Source organism: Manis pentadactyla, chromosome 14 (genome assembly GCF_030020395.1).
Source record: "Manis pentadactyla isolate mManPen7 chromosome 14, mManPen7.hap1, whole genome shotgun sequence".
In the NCBI taxonomy this organism is placed as follows: domain Eukaryota; kingdom Metazoa; phylum Chordata; class Mammalia; order Pholidota; family Manidae; genus Manis; species Manis pentadactyla.
The window spans coordinates 6,155,882-6,176,357 of record NC_080032.1 but is presented as its reverse complement, the minus strand read 5'-3'; the positions used below and the strand labels follow the sequence as shown (position 1 = coordinate 6,176,357).

Below are 20,476 nucleotides of genomic sequence, written 5' to 3'. Positions count from 1 at the left end.
AAGTGGGGTTAGGACATGTTAGGAGGCAGGGGGCAGAGGCAGAGGCCCAGGCAATGAGCTGAGCACGCTCTGCCCTCTCTGGGGGGTGGCCCGTCCTGGACTGGCCATCACTGTGGGTGTGCAGGGGCATCTTCCTCAGCCCTGGAGGTCTCAGCCTGGGCCTGGCACACACAGTGCCTGGGTTCCCTGCTGCCCTCTCTGGAGTCGGGGCCAGTGGTCTCCAGTGTAGGCTGCCGATGTCATTGTCTTCTTTCCACAGAGAAACTGGACAAAAAAGGGTTTTAAGGTTGAATATCCATCAGGCTAAATATATTCAAATATTGCATCTTAAATCCCAGATTATGTCTTGTTTATGCTTTGATACTAGACATCCCCTCTTATGAATTGATAATTGTGATTATTTTTTTGTTTATGTCATTTGACAAAAACTTAAATATTAGCCACTTGGTGTTACTGCCAACCAACCAAAATTTGAAATTTTTTTGTCTGAAATCCCAAAGACAAGACTGGAAACCCTAGATCTAGAGGTAGGGAAAGGGGAAGACGCTGTCATGGGAAGATGCCTTCTGCGTGTCTTGTGAGGCCTCTTATCCACTCTCTATGCCCTGTTTTCCCAGAGCTGCCATTTGGTTTTCCCTAGTGGTGCCTGGGCTCTGAAGGGCCAAGGCTGGAATGCCTATTCAAGGACACACAGCCCGGAGACGGCAGGGGTCCCGACTCCTCCCGCCTTCTCTGTCCATCCCAGCACACTGCTGGGACCAGGGCGGTACGACCTAGCCTGTGTGCCTCTAGGTGTGTGTCCGGGACCCCAAAGGCTGCTGTTGACAGCAGAGGACAAGGGGAAAATGGGTCTTTGAACCTTGTTCAAAACCGAGGTCTTTCTTTGGATAATCCAAATAGTTTCCCTTTGTAAAGAGGTTTATGGCTGAAGTCCTTTTGCCGGTTATTGCCTTGGACCCTCACAGCAGCCCCCTGAGGGTTCTGGCAGGGTTAATAACGTCATTGTCTGTGGGAGACAGCTGAGGCCCAGCTAGGAACGTGACTTGCCTGAGACCCCACCGGGAGGGTTCTGGCTGTGGGGGGCCCTCTCAGTTTCTCAGGCATCCACAGGAAGAAACCTCTCTGAAGGGGAGTTTCAGGATGTTGATTTTGTTGCTGATGTTTTCCAGCTTTTCAGGAAGTGGGAGGGTATGAAGCCTTCATGACGAAGTACATGAAGGCCATTCCAACCATGGTTTCCGATGGAAACATCACCATCAAGGAAGAATGCTACACCCCGAGGGCTGATTCCTTCCACCTCTTCCGCGATCCCCTCAAGGGAGACTTGCCTTGGCCTGGGCTCATCTTTGGGCTGTCCATCCTCGCCCTGTGGTACTGGTGCACAGATCAGGTACCCACACTGGACATGTGGGGTGGACAGGGTCTCCCCCAGGGTGCTGCAGGGGCAGGGGCCGCTGGGGTAGCGGAGGGTGCCACGAGGTCTCTGGTCTGCACCGTTCCCTCACTGGGCTGTCCCTGGCAGGTCATCGTGCAGCGCTGCCTCTCAGCCAAAAACATGTCTCACGTGAAGGCCGGCTGTACCCTGTGTGGGTACCTGAAGCTACTGCCTATGTTCCTTATGGTGATGCCAGGCATGATCAGCCGCGTCCTGTACACAGGTGATGCCTTTGCTGGGCTCAACAGCCATGCTCCGAGTCACTTCTGAAGCCCTGTAGACCCCTGCTCCTTCTTGACCACTCTCTTCTTCATTTCTTGCTACAATTAATTACCAAGCGTTAACGTTCTGCCTCTAGAACACAGACTATGTGGTGGTGTCTTCCCTGGTTCCTTACGTTGACAGTTGCTTTCCCCTTTTTGTGAATTCTCTGGAGTCATGATATGCCTCCAGCTGGAGCTTCTTTCAGCTAATATTTCCTCCCCTCTTGCTCATTCCTCCCTCCCGTCTGGCTGTGGTAGTGTGTACGATGTCCCCAATGTCAGTGGACACAAGCCAGTCTCTAATTGTTGTTCAGAGCCCTGTTTCCTGGGCCATTTCCTTCAAGGAGCCCTGAGCCTTGCACTTTGCTGTCTAGGGTGATACTCTTCCTTGGCCCTTTTGTGGCCTCTCCAGCATTGCCATTTGCATGTTTTTAATTTTTTTCTTTTGGTCAGCCATCATAGATCAAGACTGTCTCCCAGAATGTGAAAGCCTGGCAAAAAAGAGCGTACAATAGAGTGGAGGTTCGCTGAGCTCCTTCCAAAATGAAGGCAGGACAGCCTGGGGCGTTTCTGCTATTGACTGTTAACAGTGCCTTTAAAGGTGCTCTCACAGTCCTGTACTGGCTCATCCATCATGAGAAAAATATTCCTAAGTGAATAGTTTATATCATAATGGAATCAACACATGTAAAGTTGAGGCAGTGCTTTAATAAGTCAGTGCTGTGAAGGGCAGCACTAAATGACATACGTGTGGTCGGAACCCAGTAAGTGTTTGTTGATTTGAATTTTGTAGAAGTTTCTGGAATTTTGCAAAATCTCTAAATCATACACCTCAGACCTCTTCCTTTCTGTCTCTACCCCGGATTTTCCATATCTTGGAAGCACTACCCAATAGTACCCCCTCCCTGGGGATTCCCCACAGTCGCCTAGGCATTCACCCCTACTCGCAAGGGCTGCTTAGAATAAACCTCAAAATTAGGAGCCACAAGTCACTGTGATGTTCAGGAGAAACAGGACAAAATAGTCGCTGCTGAGCTTCGGGGTAGCTAGCTAAGTCTAAGAACCTGCGTTGAAGTCTAAGAACCATGCGCCCTCCCTTCCACCCTGAGAGTTTCCTCTCCACCCTACCACCCCCAGCCCTGCCTACTGTCTAGCTGTCTTTTTCTCCAGTCAGATCTTGGGGCTGGACCAGCAGGGAGGGGCATGGAACAGAAGGGTTTATCCAGGAGCTGTACTCTTCGTGGAAGCTTGGGCAGGAAATGTCCTGTTTGAAGCCTCTTTTTAAGAAAGTGAATCTTGGAACCATTTCCCTGAGGTCTGCTTGCTGACATGGCTCTTCCATCTTTCCCCAGAAAAAATTGCCTGTGTTCTCCCCTCGGAGTGTAAGAAATACTGCGGCACCGAGGTCGGCTGTACCAACATCGCCTACCCAACCTTGGTGGTGGAGCTCATGCCCAATGGTGAGAGTCACCCTTGCTGGCAGGGTCTTTCTTGGGAGGCTGATTTGACTTACGCTTCAAGCAGATCTCTGTGGGCCTCTGGGGCAAAGCTGTTTCTGAGCCTGGGAGGTCGGCCCAGAATGAAGGACGGCTTCATTCTAGGTGTCCTCATTTTTGAACGTCTTTCCTCAGCGCAAAGGATGCATGTGAGTTGGTTGGGCTCTAGGGGACCCGGCACTGGTCCATCAGTGAGGCGTGGGAAAGAGACGATCTGAAAACATGATAGGGAAAAACATGACGTTTTATGCTCTTCTAGAAGCTCTCCAACAGACATGAACGCAAAGGCTTGAACTAAGAGTTTTTTTTTACCTGGAGGGTGAATCAAGCTCTAGGGTGTTCTGAGGAAAAACATGGGAAGAAAGTTCAAAGAGCGATTTTTGCTGTGGAACAAGGATGTTTGAGGCAGTAGACAGACGGGATACAAAGGGGCTTCTCAGTGTAGAGAATGTATTGTCCTAGGAGATTGGGTACTTGCAGTCCAAATAGCTAGAGTTTTGAGGTTGACCAGTCTGGCTAGTGTTCACGTTTCATGTTGAAGGAAAATGTAATTCTGGCTCAAGGGATACAAATCTTGTTAAGTTAGAGGGTCTCAGGAGATCAAAAATTCAAAGGTATTGATCAGGAAAATTTAGAATAAACTTAAAAAATTTTATTACCTAAAGGAAACATAGAGACCATTTAGTCAAACCTCTTCATTTTTTTAAATTTTGGTATCATTAAGGTACAATTACATGAGCAACATTATGGTTACTAGACTCCCCCCATTATCAGGTCTCCACCACATACGCCATTACAGTCACTGTCCATCAGCATAGTAAGATGCTGTAGAATCACTACTTGTCTTTTCTGTCAAACCTCTTCATTTTATAGGTGGGGTAACTGAGGCCTACAGAAGAAAAGTCCAAGGCCACACAGCAACTCAGGGTCTGGCTGGCTTAACTCTGCTCAAGGCTGGAATGGAGGAACTTGGGATGGTCTTTTTCTTCTTTGTTAACCACAGACTGGATGCATGACCTCTGGCAAACCATTTGCATTCAAATTCCATAAAAGTGGGAGTAATAGTTAACTATTCTACTGAGCCGGCTGCTTATTAATTAAAGTTACAATTAGCAGGAGTCACACGGCTCTTTCAGAGCTCTGACTTGGATTCACTGGCCTCTGTGGGGGTGTTTATACTATTTCTTTAGAATGGCAGATCCTGGGTAAGGACCAGCTCTGAACAGTGAGCTGAAATACATTGTGCCCGACAGAAAGATGCCTGGCATGCAGAACAACAACGAAATACTATGTTCCCGTGTATTATTGCCATTCCCTCACTTTCGGCTACAATCTGGCTTCTGTAAACACTGAATTCCCCAATACTCCCCTGTGTCAGATCAAACAGATATTTTCCATTCCTCACCTAACTTGACCTCCCAGAAAGATAGATTTCCTGTTACTGGAGGGTTTCTGCAGAGGAAGGTTCTGCCAGATGGATGGTAGCCCTAGGTGACCCCCAAGGTTACTTTCATTTCTGAGTCTGTGCTCTCAGTGGTGGGCCCTCAGCATAGCCTGGCCTTCAGTCACAGCAGGGACGACCTTGTGCCTTCCTTGGTGCAGAAGGAATAATAGAGATTATAGCCAGCCATAGTTGCCACGATTGGAAAAAATTCTAAAACAACAATCCCTTATTCTGATTTGGGTGGATATAGTATTATTCCCATTTAACACACCAGGAAATGTTGGCATGACCTGCTTAGGGTCAGAGTTGGGACTATAACTTTGTCTTTTTCTTTTTTTCTGTGACAACTTTATTGACCTATAATTCATGTAGGATCTGATTCATTCACTTAAGATGTATAATTCAGCGACTTTTGGTATACTCAGAGCTGTGCAACCATCACCACAATTTCAGAAAATTTTCATCACTCCAAAATAAATCCTATACCCATTACCAATCATCCCATATTTCACTGCAAGCCCCAGCCCTAGGCAATCACTGATCTACTTTCTGTCTCTGTGGATTTGTTTACTCTGGACATTTCATATAAATAGTATCATTTATTATTTTCCTTTTGTGTCTGACTTCTTTTGCTTAGCATAATGTTTTCAGTGTTCATCCATGTTGTAGCATGTATCAGTACTTCATTCCTTTTTGTTGATGGATCATATTCCTTTTCATGGGTATCCCCCATTTTGTTTGTCCACTTACCAGTTGGTGGACATTGTGGTGTTTCTGCTTCTAGACTATTATAAATAATACTGCTTTAAACATTCATGTACAGGCTTTTATGTGGATATATGTTTTAATTTCTTTGGGTAGATACCTGGCAGTGGAATTATGGGTCATATGGTGACTGCATGTTTAACTATTTAAGGAACTGCCAGACTATTTTCTGTAGTGATTGTACTGTTTTTATATTACTGCCAGCAATGTAAGAGGGTTCCTATTTCTCCATAGCTCCACCCACACTTATTATTATCTGTCTTTTAGAAAAAATTAATTATAGTCACCCCAGTGGGTGTAAAGTAGTATCTCATTGTGGTTTTGATTTGCATTTCCCTGGTATTGAGCATCTTTCATGTGATTATTAGCCACTTATTTTATCTTCTTTGGAGAAATATCTATTCAGATCCTTTGCCTGTTTTTAATTGGATAATTTGCCTTTTTATTATTGTATTGTAGGAGTTCTTTATGTATTCTATATACTAGACCCTTGTTAGATACATAATTTGCAATTATTTTCTGTTATTCTAGTGTTGTCTTTTCACTTTCTTGAGAACTTCATCTTTTGGATCCTAGTTTGAATATTTCTGCTATATTATGAATCTTTTCGATAAGAAACCTTATAAAACTCCTTTCAGATGGAAACACACACATACACACACCATCACCATCACTGTCATTCAACTGCAAAGTATTTACCTCATATAGATTTCGTTCCTAGCTCTTTGTTGACTGCTGTGGGCTCATAATATAATTTAAGGCCACAATGTATTTCTTAAAATATCTAGTCGTTCTGGATAGAGAGATTGGAGAACACAGCATGGCTTCAGAAGGCAGAGAATCCTTGAGTCCTCACACTTTTCGAGCACAAAAGCGCTGCAGTGCTGTGCGTCCCACTCAGAACCTCCTTCTCTTCCAGGGCTGCGGGGCCTGATGCTGTCAGTCATGATGGCCTCTCTCATGAGCTCCCTGACCTCCATCTTCAACAGCGCCAGCACCCTCTTCACCATGGACATCTACACCAAGGTCCGGAAGAGAGCATCTGAGAAAGAGCTCATGATTGCGGGGAGGTAAATGCAGCTCCCCCCTGCCATGCACCATGAAAGCTTGCGTGATCAGAGAGGTTGCATCTGGGTAGCAGCCCCTCAAGCTGGGGAAGACTAGTGGATACCTGAGTAGAGTGGGAGTAACCTCTGTGGCCAGTCACATTTACCCTTTAGTGGCATTTAACTTTAAATTGGAGATCATCAAACAATGCCCCTCTGGAGCAAGAAGTGACAGCAGAAATTATCTAATCTAACCCTCAGTTTATTAAAGAGAAAAACGAGACTCTCCTGCCTAAATCCAGACAGCCTAGACAGTGGCAGAGCCAGGACTGGAAGCCACGGCCGACTAGGTCCTTGTCCAAGGCCCTGTGTACTGCCCACGCTGTCTTGGCCCTCCACACTGCAGCTCTCCATGCTGGCCATTTTTGAGGCCCAGATATCTCCAGTGCCTTGACCCTTTTTTACTGCAGCATTTTCAGGACCATTGTAAGGATCAAGTGATTATTTTGCTTGAGAATATGCTTTGTAAAGTCTAAAACACCCTGCTGTGCACACACTTGTTATTGTCAAATGGGCTAATGGACACAACAGGATACCAAAAGGAATTAGCATTGATTCATGGGTCAGGGGTACTCATAATCATGATTGTCATGGAGCAGATGTTCTAGATAGAAGACTAGCAGGAACTCTGCTATGTCTCTCCATGGGGCTATGTAAGGGCAACTGCCTCAGAGCAGGTGGGATAAGTTCCTGTGATGTCAGCCAAGGGAAAGGTTCTCATTGAGCACAGGAAGGGTCTGGGTTGCTACCTCATAGGTCTGTCAACAAGATTAGGGCAAAGGTAGGGATGGGAAAATGATAGTCCCCTCTAAGTTGATGAGACACTTGTACCGAGGGGAAGTCTGACCAGGTCAGAATCTGCTACTGTGCTTCACAGGAAACAGCCCTGCTACCTGGACTGACTTTTCCTTAGAAAGTTATTAGTTTTTTTCTGTTATTTATAAGGCTCAAGATATAACATGGGAAGAGAACCATTTTGTTGCTTTGTTTAGGGTGGGTCCCTAGTGGACCTAGGCTGAACCTGTTATGTTAGGGCTCATGTCTTTGTGCATCCTGTGACTGCTGCGCTGGGGCCTGACCATGCCTTAGATAAATTTGCAATTGCATGAAACAATCCCAAACTTTGCTGTGGGGACTGTAAGAGCCTTCAAGGGCTCAGAGAAGGGAAGGTGAGTGTGGCTTGCAGTCGTTGGGGGAGGTTCCTCAGGGAGGGAGGTTCTGCTGAGTCCAAAATGGTGGTGAGATTTGGGTAAGTGAGGGACAGTGGGAAGGGCATTCCAGAGGGAGAAATATGAGAGTGAAAATGCTGTTTTGTGAAGGTTCAAGCTTCTTTTGCCTTAAATTCATGTAAGTGAGGTAAGGGAAGCACAGCCTTCTTTCTAATTAAATCAAAAGCATGAGTAATGAAACTTGTAAGGGAACCCTCCAATCTTTTCAGGAGTTGAAGTGAAACTCAAGAAAAGGAGACCTGGAAGTACCTGGTAGTGTCCCTTTCTATCTAGCTGTTCCTACATAAACTCTTCTTGGCTTGTGCTTTTAACTACTATGAAGAAGGAGAAGGAGGAGAATCGAATAATAGCTATACTCCTTGCTATGCACTGAGTGCCTGCTCTTTGGTAGGTGTTTCCCTGTAGCTCATCCTTATTCCAACCTGCAAGGTCAGTCATATCATTTCCAATTTACAGATGGAGAAATTAAGACTCAGAGAGGTTAAGCAAGGTGTCCTATGTCACACAGAGAGAAAAAGAATTTGAATCCAGATCTCTCTGGCTCCAGAGTTCATACCTTTGTTCTTGTACTCTACTGCCTCTCAAAATAGGATTCTTTTATGGTAGTGACTGGTATAGGTTACTGTTGAGAGTCAAATGCATTTCATTTACTTATAGGTATGGATGACTTTCCCCAAAGGGCAGAATACAGAATAAAAAAGCCTCAACCTCAAGAATGAATTTGGTCATTATATTTTCCTTGCTCTGGTCATTATATATACATATATATATATATATATATATTCCTTATATATATATGTACATACATTTATATTTGCTGGTTAGATACAAATTTGATATGCAGTGATATATATTTACTCCTGTAGAGTCATTTATTGATGCTGTGTTGTGGGGGCTCTGATTTCAGGGTGTTCATCCTGGCGCTGATTGGTCTCAGCATTGCCTGGGTACCCATTGTGCAGACGGCGCAAAGTGGGCAGCTCTTCGATTACATCCAGTCCATCACCAGTTACCTGGGACCGCCCATTGCAGCGGTCTTTCTGCTTGCTATTTTCTGCAAGAGAGTCAATGAGCAGGTAGGTATCATTCACACATGTCCAGAAAAGCCATTCCGGAACCAAAATCCCCACCTGGATTTGCATATTGTCTGTAGGAGGGATTCCATCGCCCTAAGGTCTTCAGCAGGGAGGATGTGCTGCCAAGGTTTTGTATGGGAAAGCCTTCAGGGACTCCCCGCTCCTCCTTGCTGCAGGTTCCAAGTGAATTCTCAACTAATGGTTCTACAGTGAGCTTGGCTTTCCAGCCAGCACTTTTCAGGGCCTAGTGAAAGATGAAGTCCTGGTGCTCAAGCAGCTTATGTGCAAAACAATGTAAGATAAGAATCGAGGGGCAAAATGGCACAAAACATAGGAGAAAGGCGGCATCACCATGAGCTGAAACTGAGAGGAAAGAGAGAGCATTCGATGCAGAGAGAACAGCGCTGCCCAGAACACGGAGACAGAAGTGGGAGGATAGGGGTGGGGTGGGGGACTCGAAAAGAGCCTCACCTGGCTCAAGAGGGCATCTGTGTGGGTGGGCATCAGAAGGCACAGCTGGAAAGGCAGGGCAGCATTGGATTAGGAATGGCCCCCTTGAAAGCCAGGCTAAGGGTTCGGGTCGTCAGTGGGGCCCCATTGCAGTTTTTGTAGCCCCACGAAAGGGTGCCCTTGGATGCCTTCTGACTAGGGTGTCGCTCAGCTGTCTCTGTATCTGACTACCTACATGCCAGCAAGGGTTGGGTAGGAGAGGGGATGCTGGCTATATAGCTTATTGTCTGAAACAATGTAAATGATGCCATATTTTTGGCTGGAGACAACTCCTTTCTCCCATAGAAACAAGAGAAACAAATATATACCAGGGAAATTCCTCACTGGAGTGACCCAGCTTTGAGATACATAAATTACCACCTGTGTCTCTCATCATTCGACATTTGCTATTAGGAATATAATCCACGTTTGCTGGTGACACAAAACACCCTCGAGAGATCAGCGTTAAACTTGCAGGTGATCTCGACAGGTTAGAGAAATAGACGCAGTGTTAGGGTATGTTTCAGTAGGCGTTGGCAGAAGCTGGTTCCCTGGGAGATTTCTAGACATACAAAGCAGGCAAGGCAAGTGTGTCTGAAGCCCAGCTGGGTATTGCTGTGGCCACAAGCAGACTCATTCAGCAGGGGACCAAACCTTTAAAAATAGAAGGCTAAGGATTGGGATCCAACAGAGTGGTTCTCAAATGGGGGGGATTTTGCCCTTCCCCAGGGGACATTTGGAAAAGCCCGGGAACATGTTTGGTTGTTATGATTTCAGTAATGCTAGTGGTATTTGGTGGCTGGATGCTGGGGATGCCGCTAAATATTCTCCAATGCCCACGAGAGCACCCCACCCTGACAGTGAATTATTCGGCCTCAGGGGTACAGTGCTGAGGGTGAAAGACCTCAGCTCAGAGTCTCTGGACAGCAGCACATAGAAACTGCACAGTGATTCTCAGGATGGGTCAGGCACTGTTTGCTGAGGGGTGACTCCAAGACTTGAAAATGTCAAAGGTTTCCAAAATTTTTCAAGAGCCTTTTGAAAATAAAGACTAAAGGTATAGGAAGAGGTGAATTGTCAAAAGAGAAGGAAAGCTTCATCGATATTCTCACCTACTCTAAAGTCAAGAAATAATTTTTTGACTGCACAAGCGCATGGGGGATGAATGGGGAACATCTCATTTTTATCCCTTATTCATTTATTCATGTAGCAGACACTTCCAGAAGCCAGACACAGGGCTTGGCATTAACAACACGAAGGGAACGAATCCTGGTTCCTTCCCTGGGCCAGCTCCCAGTTCGGAGGGGGAGACAGAGAAGTGAGTGACTGATTGCACAGCAGCGTGGTCCAGTGCTAGCATGGAGATGTGTCCACAGCGCTGTAACCTCAAGGAGGACGCACCCACCCAGTTCTGTCCTGGGAGGAGGAGAGGGGGCATTTAATCTAGAACAAAGTTACCAGTGAGGAAAAAGCCTGTGCTCTCCCAGGTAGAGAATATGACCCGTGCAAACACCTGGGATGTGTGACACACTTAAAGAATATCTGGTAATTTCGTGCACCTGGAATATAAAGTGCAAGGGGACCCATGGCCAGCAAAGGGGCTCTTCAGATCAACACTTGCCATGGAGGCTCGTTCTGTCTGCCTTCTGTAAGCGCACTCTGCTCCGTCCCTGATCCTCTTAAAACGTGCCTCTGGACTCAGACCTGGTTCTCTAGGTGAGGACTGACTCAAAAAGAAGAAAGAATGACAGAAGGAAGGAGTAAGGAAAGAAAGAAGGAGTTTTAAAAACCCTGAAAAATTATCCCCCAGTATTTCCAGTCTTAAAGGCTTTCCATATTCCTAATATGCAAACCCAAAATGTAATGTATTAATATAGTATAATTTTATGTTCTCAAATTAAAACCAGTGACTCTGTATCTATGAAAGGGTCTGAATAAGGAAGTGTTATTTATATTTTGATGGAAAAGTTCCTTTGTCCTCCATCCCCCAAAGACCCAATTTCTTTGTCCATGTCTTCAAGGAATACAAATTACTTCACAAGTAAGTACTTTATATCTGAATATGCCCAAACCTGGAGGCTGAAGATGATAGTGGCTGCAGGCCAAGAGATTTCAAATTGTTTTTAAAGTTAAAGGGAATTTTTGGTATTAAGCCTTTGGGTTGACTTTCTAACTACTAGTTATTAGATAGGGTACCCCATTACATTATGAATCCTTATTTTATGATCCAGGCAAAATCATGTATCATGTGAAACATGATAAACACACCCACTGAAGACCTGACATAGCACTCCTAGCCTTATGCTGACCTGTGTTCTGGCTTCAGATCGTGGCCTAGAGTTATCATTTCTCTCACCTTTATTCTTTTGCTTCTGTCCACCACAGGTACGCCCCACTGTTTTGTGTTCTGAGTTAGTTAACTCAGGTTTTTTTTTTTTTTTTCACAGGGAGCCTTTTGGGCACTGATCATAGGATTTCTGATCGGGATTTCCCGTATGCTGACTGAATTTTCCTATGGAACTGGGAGCTGCATGAAGCCCAGCAACTGTCCCACGATTATCTGTGGTGTGCACTACCTGTACTTTGCCATCATCCTCTTTGTCGTTTCTGTCATCATCACCTTGGTCGTCTCCCTCCTCACCAAGCCCATTCCGGACGTGCACGTGAGTACCCATGCCGGGCCCATCCGGCCCTTGTTCCCTGTTGGTGCTGTCACACTCACCTTGGTTTCCTGTTGCTCAGTTAGACCTCTCACACTCATGTGACTAAGATGGGCCACACTTGCCATTGGTTTCATGTAGAAGGATCCAGGACAGGGAACACATGTGCCAGCAGGGCTGTATCAAGCACGTGTCTTCAGCGCACTTCACAGAAGTCCACATTCAAATCCAGAAGCTATTCTCTGGATCCTTCTCCCCAAGGGACAGCTCAGGGGCAAGGGAATGAGATCACATGGGCGGGCACGGGAGCTACCCTGGCTTAGGTGCTCATGTCCCGAATGGGAACTGGTAACAGTACGGTGCCATAGCCTCCAAGGGTCCCAGTGAGGGACATATTTAGTTCTAAAAATCACCACACTCAAGGAAATCTGAAATATGATAGATATATCCCTTAGTTTTTTTTCCACATGAGCCTCCAAACAGTTGCCCATATAATTCAAGAAATTTCAAGCAATATCAAAGTCTAATTGATTCAAGACTTCAAAAAATGGCATGTGCTCTTCTTTAGCTCTGGGCTGCACCCTTGGTTAAGGGCTTCTCACAGCTCCCCCAATGCAGATGAAGATTACAAATTATGGGGCATTTCTGTGGGGCTCTTTTTCATTTATTGCACTACAGCTTATCGTTACACTAGTCCAAGTTAAAAGCAGACCCCAAATGGTTGCATTATATAAGTTGTGAGGTTTTTAAACATGGGTGACAAGGGACAGAAGGGAAATTCTTCTCGGTGCAAGGAAATCCTCACTTACACTTCATTAAGCCAAAAGCACTTGAAACCCTTAAACCTCCAGCTGGTCACCCTCAGCCCGTCGTCTCTACCAGGAACTGGAGTATGTTCTTGTGCTGGTCCCCCTGTAGCTGAACTACTTTTCCATATTCTGGATGTTCAATTACAGCACGATTGCAGGCACATTTCTTCTTAAATGCTTTCACTAGTTTCTTTTTATCATAATCATCAGCGATCCCTTGGACAGTAGCGAGGGTCTTCCTGCCATTTCTCTGTTGAATTCTTGCATGGATATAATGCTTAGCGCCAGCAGGAAGCAAATCATAACCCTTACTTGCATCAGCAAAGGGGTCCAAAGAGTGGCGGCTCTGGATAGTGGACATACGATTCCTTTTCCTTAGTGGAAACGGCCTGAGGGAAGTGGTAGGAGAAGGTGGGCTGAGGGCAGTGAGGGGGCTAAATGGGGAGGCTGCTGAGTCCTCGGCAGCAGCTCAATGACTGGGGCCTGATTATGGGCCGTTTTACCATAAGCAGTATAGTCTGATAGACCAGTACAGCTGAGTTTTACCTTTTTCAGGTTTCCAAGAAATAGAGATAGAGAATTAACCTAAAGTCGTGTTTGTTCATAGAGAAAAAGAAAGGGTTTAAGGGTTTTGTTAACACTTTACTCATGCATACACAACTGACTGTAGGGACTTACAGAATCCCTAAGAGACCTTCAACCTCACTGCCAAATTTTCACGCCATGACCAACTTTAATGTCAAACAAAAACTGCTTTTATAGCAGCAGAACCACCATCGTGTTTATTGGCCAAACCTGTCACAGGCTTTGTTTGTGTTATATTAATTGCTTCCTGATGTCTCAGTCTTATAAAATATTGCAACCCAAACATATCCAGTTCCTTGCTTCCTTTGAAGTAGAGAAAGCAAGGTAGTCACCAAAGAGGGCATGGCTGGGATGAACACTGCATTGATTTTCAGATTTCTCCAAGTTTCTGGTTTCTTGTCAATAGAAACTGCCTCCAGCTCATCTCTACTCTAATATGGCTTCTGATTCTATAGATTCTCTCCTATTAACGTGACAAACACGTAGTCAAAAACCTGATCTTACACTGCTGGTTTAGACAAATGGGTGTCTAATCTTGTTTCCCAGCACCAGTGCTATAAGGAACAAATTCATTTATCATATTGTTTGAGTTCATTCACTTAATAAACATTTCTACATTCAAGGCAGTCTCTGAGCCTCTGCACATGCATACATCATAAGGGCTGGTATGTGCATGTATATGGTTTACATCTAAGTTCCTATCCTATTTAGAAATAATGTTGTGGATGCAGTTGTTACCTGTGTTGGTCCTGAGAGGCCCTGGTCCCTTTTTCTTTAGAATCAAGTTTGATTTAGCAAACCCTGGCTGAATGAGTGCCTTATAGGGGAGCCTTGGAGCCTCCAGTTCTCTCCTCCCCAGTCTCCTTGAGCAATGCCTGGACATCCACTGACACCTTTTAGGAAGTGATGCACCATTTCCTTTCCTGATGCACATTTTTTTGTTCCCCCAACTTCTTGGCCCAAGACACAATTTGCAACTTTCTGCTAATCTGTTCTGCTTTATCCACAGCTCTACCGCCTGTGTTGGAGCCTACGCAACAGCAAAGAGGAGCGCATTGACCTGGATGCAGGAGAGGAGAACATCCCAGAAGCCCCAGAGGAGACTTTTGAAATAGGTAATTTATGATTCAGAGCATATGCCCAAGCCCTGAAAAGTTAATCCTCCAACAGCAAGATTGCTTTACTGATGCCTTCACTAAGTGCCATCATCAAAGCTCAGACCTCTCTTCTAGAGGGGTGTGGAGGGGTGGGAGGTGGGTGAGATGAATAAATGAGTTCTGGAAAGTTCACTGTGAGGCCTGGTTAAGGGGAGGAGGGAGACGCCAAGTCATCCCAGCTCCCTTACCGCTTGTAGTTCACAGGGCTCAGCAAGTCTGCGTGAGCCGTTTGCCACCCTGACTTGATTTGGGGCATGGCCAGGGACGAGGGAAGAGGCAAAGCCCCTCTGATAGCCTGTGAGCGGAAAGCAGGTGCAGCCAGAGCTATGGCTGGCTCTGCTGACATCAGGGGAATGGGCTGGGGGCCCTTGGGGTCTTGTGTCTTCCTGACTTACCACTCAGATTTAGAAAACAAAATTTCTCTGAAAGTGCAGTAAGATAGTGCTTAGTCAATACTCTATCAGAGACTTGTCCTGATCATGGAGAAATGCTTTCCTCGACTTCTGTATTGGACCTTTTCCTCGCTATGTGGGAGGGGTGCACACATGGAGGATGGTTGTGAGATCTGTGACATCTTGTGTGGGAGCACATGATCATACATGCTTTATCTGGTGCTGGGCTGGAGGTCTCCTCACCCCATCTGAAGGGGAGCCCACATGCGGCAGAACAAGTTCTGAATCTGACCGTCAGATTGGTACTAAGAAGAGTTTTTTAACTGAGTTGGTCCAGAAAGGAGTGAATGGCATTTGAGCATCTATCAGGGTTGCCATAGAGGTGGCTCCCACACTAGCTAGAGAATCAGTTTAGTGACTTCAGAGGTTCACGGCAGCACTTGAATCCTATTGTTTCTTAGTGAACTCATGGTGAAATCGAACCAAAGACCCTTACCTATTAAGGTACAATAAACTGAGATCTCTTGAGGGATTTATGGACAATAGGCATCCCTCTCACTGTTCTCTGAGGAACAGCAGAAGGAGGAAGGCTTGCGGCTGCACATCACCCCATATCCTCACCATTACCACCATTGTTATGATGGATAATGATATGACCGTTACATACTTTAATAATGAATACCTTACTTTTGTCTAGTGATTCATTTGAGTGCCATATCATAATTTTAAGGCAGGTAATGCAAGTATAATTCTCCCAGTTTTACAGATGTGGAAAATGAGATACAGAGACTCTTTCAAGGTCGCCCAACTTTTTATTGACCCAGATAACCATGCTTTTCTCACGTGGACTGGTCTGTGAGCCCAACCTTTTGTTAGTCTTTCCCCATTCTCTTAATTTAGTAGAGTGGACCAAAGTGGAAGGGGACTAGGAGGCTTGTTACTCTTTCTTATGTGTGTGAGAGAAAAGAGAGAGAAAATGGAAGGCGACTACACTTCTTGCCTCCTACTCCACACTGGGCACTCTCATGAAATCTCATAATGAAGAAAGTGTTATTGACCCAATTTCATATATACTTGATGATAAGAGAGGTGAATTAAGCCATGAAGCTGGGTTTTGGCTCCAGTTCTGACATATATGTACTTGATCACTAAGGTTCTTTCCAGTTCTAAAGATCTGTGACTCTTAAAAATGTTAAGAGGAGCGCAGTGATCCCTGACCATGGTGCTGAAAACAGGTCGGCTTGACTTCCTATCCAGTGAGTCATAGACGTAGGATTCTGACCCAGGTCTGTCTACTTCCAATGCCACAGCCATGCTCAGAGGAGAGAATCAGTTCCCTTGGTGGCATCCACCTTGAGTGGCAGGGCCAGTTGGATGGTTTGATTCATCAGTATTGATATACAGCCAAAGATCTTAAGCCCTGGAAGTACTGATCATTGCTGCTCTGTGTCAGGAGCTATTTAGACCAATTCTTCCTACATGGCTGGATCTGTTGTGAAGCCCTGGAATTTCCAGGTGTAGTCAATGCACTCCTAAGTTATGTTAGTCTCTTTGATTTCAAATTATGTAACAAACAGATGTGAGTTTATGTGTTTCAGAGGTAGTGTTTCTATATATTTCATATGTCACAGTTCCCCTGCCTGTTGGTAACATTTCCTGTTTGATTCTGACGGTCCTAAATCAAAATGTGTTTGCATTGGGCCTCAAGGTAAAAATTGCATAGAGGTAAAAATTAGTCTAGTTGCTCATATGGATGTAGAATCCATCCATGCACATCACCTCGTCATTAACTAAGTTCGCTCAAGCATTTTATACCATTTTCATTCCTGCAGACAAGAAAATCGGGAACTGCCCGCAGTGTGGCAGATGTTCCATGGAGCAGCATCTCTCTGCAGAGCTTCTCTAGGGTCTCATGCTTCACTATCGAATAATCTTTTTATGTCTTTCCCCTGACATAGAAGTTCCTGAGGGGAAAAAGGGATGTTGCAGGCGGGCCTATGACCTGTTTTGTGGCCTGGACCAGCAGAAGGGCCCCAAGATGACAAAGGAAGAGGAGGAAGCCATGAAGCTGAAGATGACAGACACCTCTGAGAAGCCCCTGTGGCGGACGGTGGTGAACATCAACGGCATCATCTTGCTGGCCGTGGCTGTCTTCTGCCACGCATATTTTGCCTGAGACTTGCTTTCCGCTGCAGGCTGTGCTCACAAAGGCTGGACTACTTACTCTGTCTCCCTTTAGACCCACACTGTGGTGTTGAAGGGAAACCAGCCCGTTGTAAATTTTGCCCAATTGATAAGTGTATACATGTGTAATTACAGGATAGCAGGAGGAAATCATTAATTTTATTAACTTATATATTTGAAGCCAGTGATAGAGTCAGCTGTACACATCAGACCCTCAGAAGGACAGTCCACCTCAGTCATGTCCAGGAAAAAGCAGACTAAGAAACAGAAGCCCTGCGATGTCTGACGCAAGTTTGTTTCAGGTAGATTCAGCATGTCAGCATTGTTTGTGATCCTTGAATGTTATTTTAAGGGTTGAGGTCTCCCTGGTTCCTGCCACTTTCCCTATATGACCTCCCCTTCATCTTTTTTTTAAAAGAAAAAAATTTCCTCTCATCGTATTCCTGGGAAGCTTTTCCTGGCACAAGAAAAATCAATCTGAAAAACCGATGAATGCACTGACGTTGAAGATGGGAGCTGGCTGGGGTCTCTGTCCTGAGTGTTTGGTCTTTGAAGGACAGGCCTGGTGAATGGCAGCACTTTACTCCAAAGGAGGGTCTCAGGCGCCAGCCTCAAGCCAGTGGGGCAAACAGATAATCTTGAGTGAAGGGGATTTTCTGATCTTAAAAATGTCCATTGTGAATTCCTCATGTTTGAGACTTCACTCATTTTTGGGATTTGCTCTGCTTGGAATGTCTTAGCTGCTCAGCAGTGTTTGGAGACCAAATGATTATGGGAATTTATTATAAACACTTGCTTTATTTTTATGCAAGTCGGCCCTTGGTTAACCTTTTCTTGTGGCTGCACAAAGTATGGGCTCTGGCGACTGTCATAAATTGGAATGCACTTTCCAGAGGCCAGTCCTCCTCGTGGTGTGGATGTTGCCAGACAAGTTTCAAAGCTGACTCTCTGTCACATGATAGAGCAAACATGCCTCTTGGGGACAGCTGTCATCTCAAAGCAGCCACACTCTTCTGAACCACTAACACAGTAAGCCCGAGATTCTCCTCCCCGAGTTCACATGACCACAGCTCTTCTTTAATAACTTAGGTGTCTAGATTGGTGATCATCCCCTGACCAAGCTTAGGGTAGGTGACCTCTGTTTTGAATGGTAGCTCCCAACACTTCTAGCTGACAGGAGAGTGTTTCTTGAAGACCCTGTTCCTAGTGAGAAATTTTTAAAAATCAAAATTAAGTTGAATTAATTAATTCAGTTCTTTCAGTTCCGCCTGTGAAATCTCAATCATGTTGGAATAGAATCCCACTGAAGTTAAGAAAAAGTCACAATGCTAGTATTGACTGATTTCAGGCTACCTTAGAAAAGAGCTGGGTTCTGAGGGACTGTGTAGCCGAGAGCAGTTTCTGGGTGTAAAAAAATAGTTCAACAGGCAAAGGAATGGCTCGTTCTTGTGGAAGGAAGGAAACTGTTTGTTACGCCTTCAGATGGCCTGTAAGCTCGGTGGGGGAGGAGGGAAAGTGGAGACTGTCACATGGCCAGCACTGCTCTGCGTGCTCCGTTTCGTGTGGATTTTGTGGTATGGTTGAGTTTTGAGAAGATACAGGGAGAGGACTGAGAGCTGGTGGAGGGAGTGGCACAGAGTATCTGGATCGTCTGGGGTTCTGTTTCTGGCATTGCCAATGACTTACTGTGTATGTTGTAGTAAATTATTTTGTCTCAACTATTTTTCTCTTTGAAAAATGGGGACCTTGGTGCTTATAGCATCTATCTACCTCCTCTGGGTGTGACCAGGTCACTTTGAAAAGGGGATCAGAGATACATATATGGAAGACGCTATACAGATACTGTATTAAGCTGCATTGAGTCCCATGAATTAAAATGTGTTACTTTGATAAAAATAAAAACATTGAAAAACTGTAACATCTGGATTTCCTGTTCTCTAGAGATCCTAGACAGATTCTGGCCGTGTCTGTGGTGAGCTTTGGTTGGCACAAGCTATTGATTAGGAAACAGGAGCCAAGACAGTTGAGAATAGAATCTAGCAACTTGAACAAAATGTAACAAGGTTTGGAGATGATTTCAACTCAAAACCTCTAGTAGATATGAGGTGAGTAACTTTACCTTCAGTGCATAATGTCCTCTTAGAACGGACAGCCACTTGGGTAATCAGGGGCCAGTAAGTGATAAATTATACTTGAATATTTTCAGAAGTGCAGGGAAGAGCTGTTCTTCTCCTTAAATGGAAGATAGGTGTTGGGGGTGGAGTGACTGCTTATTGATGCTCAGTTTGGAAATTCATGCCCCATCCGGCAAATGGCTTCTTTAAATAAAGATAACTGTTTTAAAAGTAATCTGTTAAAATGAAAAGACAGGCCTCCCCTGCAGAGTGAAATTGGTCCTGACCCCTTCAACCTGCCTGGGAGCCTTGCTTACTTCTGTGTGCAGTCAGGTATTGGTGTTCACTTAGAGAAATTTCTACCTTTGGAGCTCACTGGAGCCTACTCTTTTCCTGGTGCTGAAATCACCATCTCCTAAAAGATGCTTTATCCTGCTTCGTCAAAGCAAACCTTGGGAGATACGCATGTGCATGCTTTGTTGGAGGAGAGAGGTTTCTCACATTCCTCCCATGCAACCCCAAGAAAACTCCTAACTTTCAAATTGGGTTTTGGTGAATGAAGTTTCAGTGAGGTACCATTTCCTTGATGGGCTGGTAGGATGGAATTAGAGGTGTGGGTCAGGGTACTGGGACCAGCATTGTTTGAGAGGCTCTGGAGGACTCAGGTGAACGCTCTTCATCCCAGAGCTCCACATTGCATCCCTGACCCCAGCCAGTCTTTGCAGTTTTAAGAGCCATTCCAAGATCAGGTGATTTGATATAATTCCTCCCATTCTTGGAAAGCTGGTAACACATGCCCAGCTGATAAAAGGACCTTCTTTATATGCATGTGCTGACAGCACATACACATGCATTTCAGAATCAGACAAAGGGCTTAGGGGAGTGGTTCTCAAACCATACCTTGTACCAGAATCCCCTGGAGAGCTTGTTAAAACACAGATTATTGGGGCCACTCCCAGAGTTTCTGATGCAGTAAGTCTGGAGTTAGGCCTGGGAATTTGCTTTTCTAACAAGCTTCCAGTTGATTTGGTTGCTGCTGGTCTGAGAGCACACTTTGAAAACAATTACTTACTTTCCAAAGAGGCTTCATTTCATCACCAAGGCAGGCAGAACTGGAGGAACTTCTTTCCTAAGCTCTATTTTGAGATTTTTAATGATGTTCCAGGACCAAAAGTCTTTTCTGAAACCAAAGTTGTGTAGGTATAACTGAGGCCATACAATGCCAAGTACTGAAAATCCGACCCCATTGATGCCTTCAGGGGCTATCTGCTT

General features: G+C 45.1%; 1 protein-coding gene across 1 annotated transcript in view; it reads left to right on the top strand.

Moving 5' to 3' along the window:
- The window catches only part of SLC5A1 (solute carrier family 5 member 1), a 57,192-nt gene extending 38,184 nt beyond the window's left edge, over positions 1-19,008 (top strand). The window contains exons 8-15 of the mRNA XM_057491375.1: positions 1,170-1,390; positions 1,523-1,658; positions 3,051-3,158; positions 6,323-6,473; positions 8,646-8,814; positions 11,751-11,966; positions 14,367-14,472; positions 16,865-19,008. Coding sequence (XP_057347358.1) covers positions 1,170-1,390; positions 1,523-1,658; positions 3,051-3,158; positions 6,323-6,473; positions 8,646-8,814; positions 11,751-11,966; positions 14,367-14,472; positions 16,865-17,082 — 1,325 coding nt within the window. The 3' untranslated portion in view covers positions 17,083-19,008. The remainder of the gene's footprint in view (positions 1-1,169; positions 1,391-1,522; positions 1,659-3,050; positions 3,159-6,322; positions 6,474-8,645; positions 8,815-11,750; positions 11,967-14,366; positions 14,473-16,864) is intronic.
- The last annotated feature ends 1,468 nt before the right edge of the window (positions 19,009-20,476 follow it).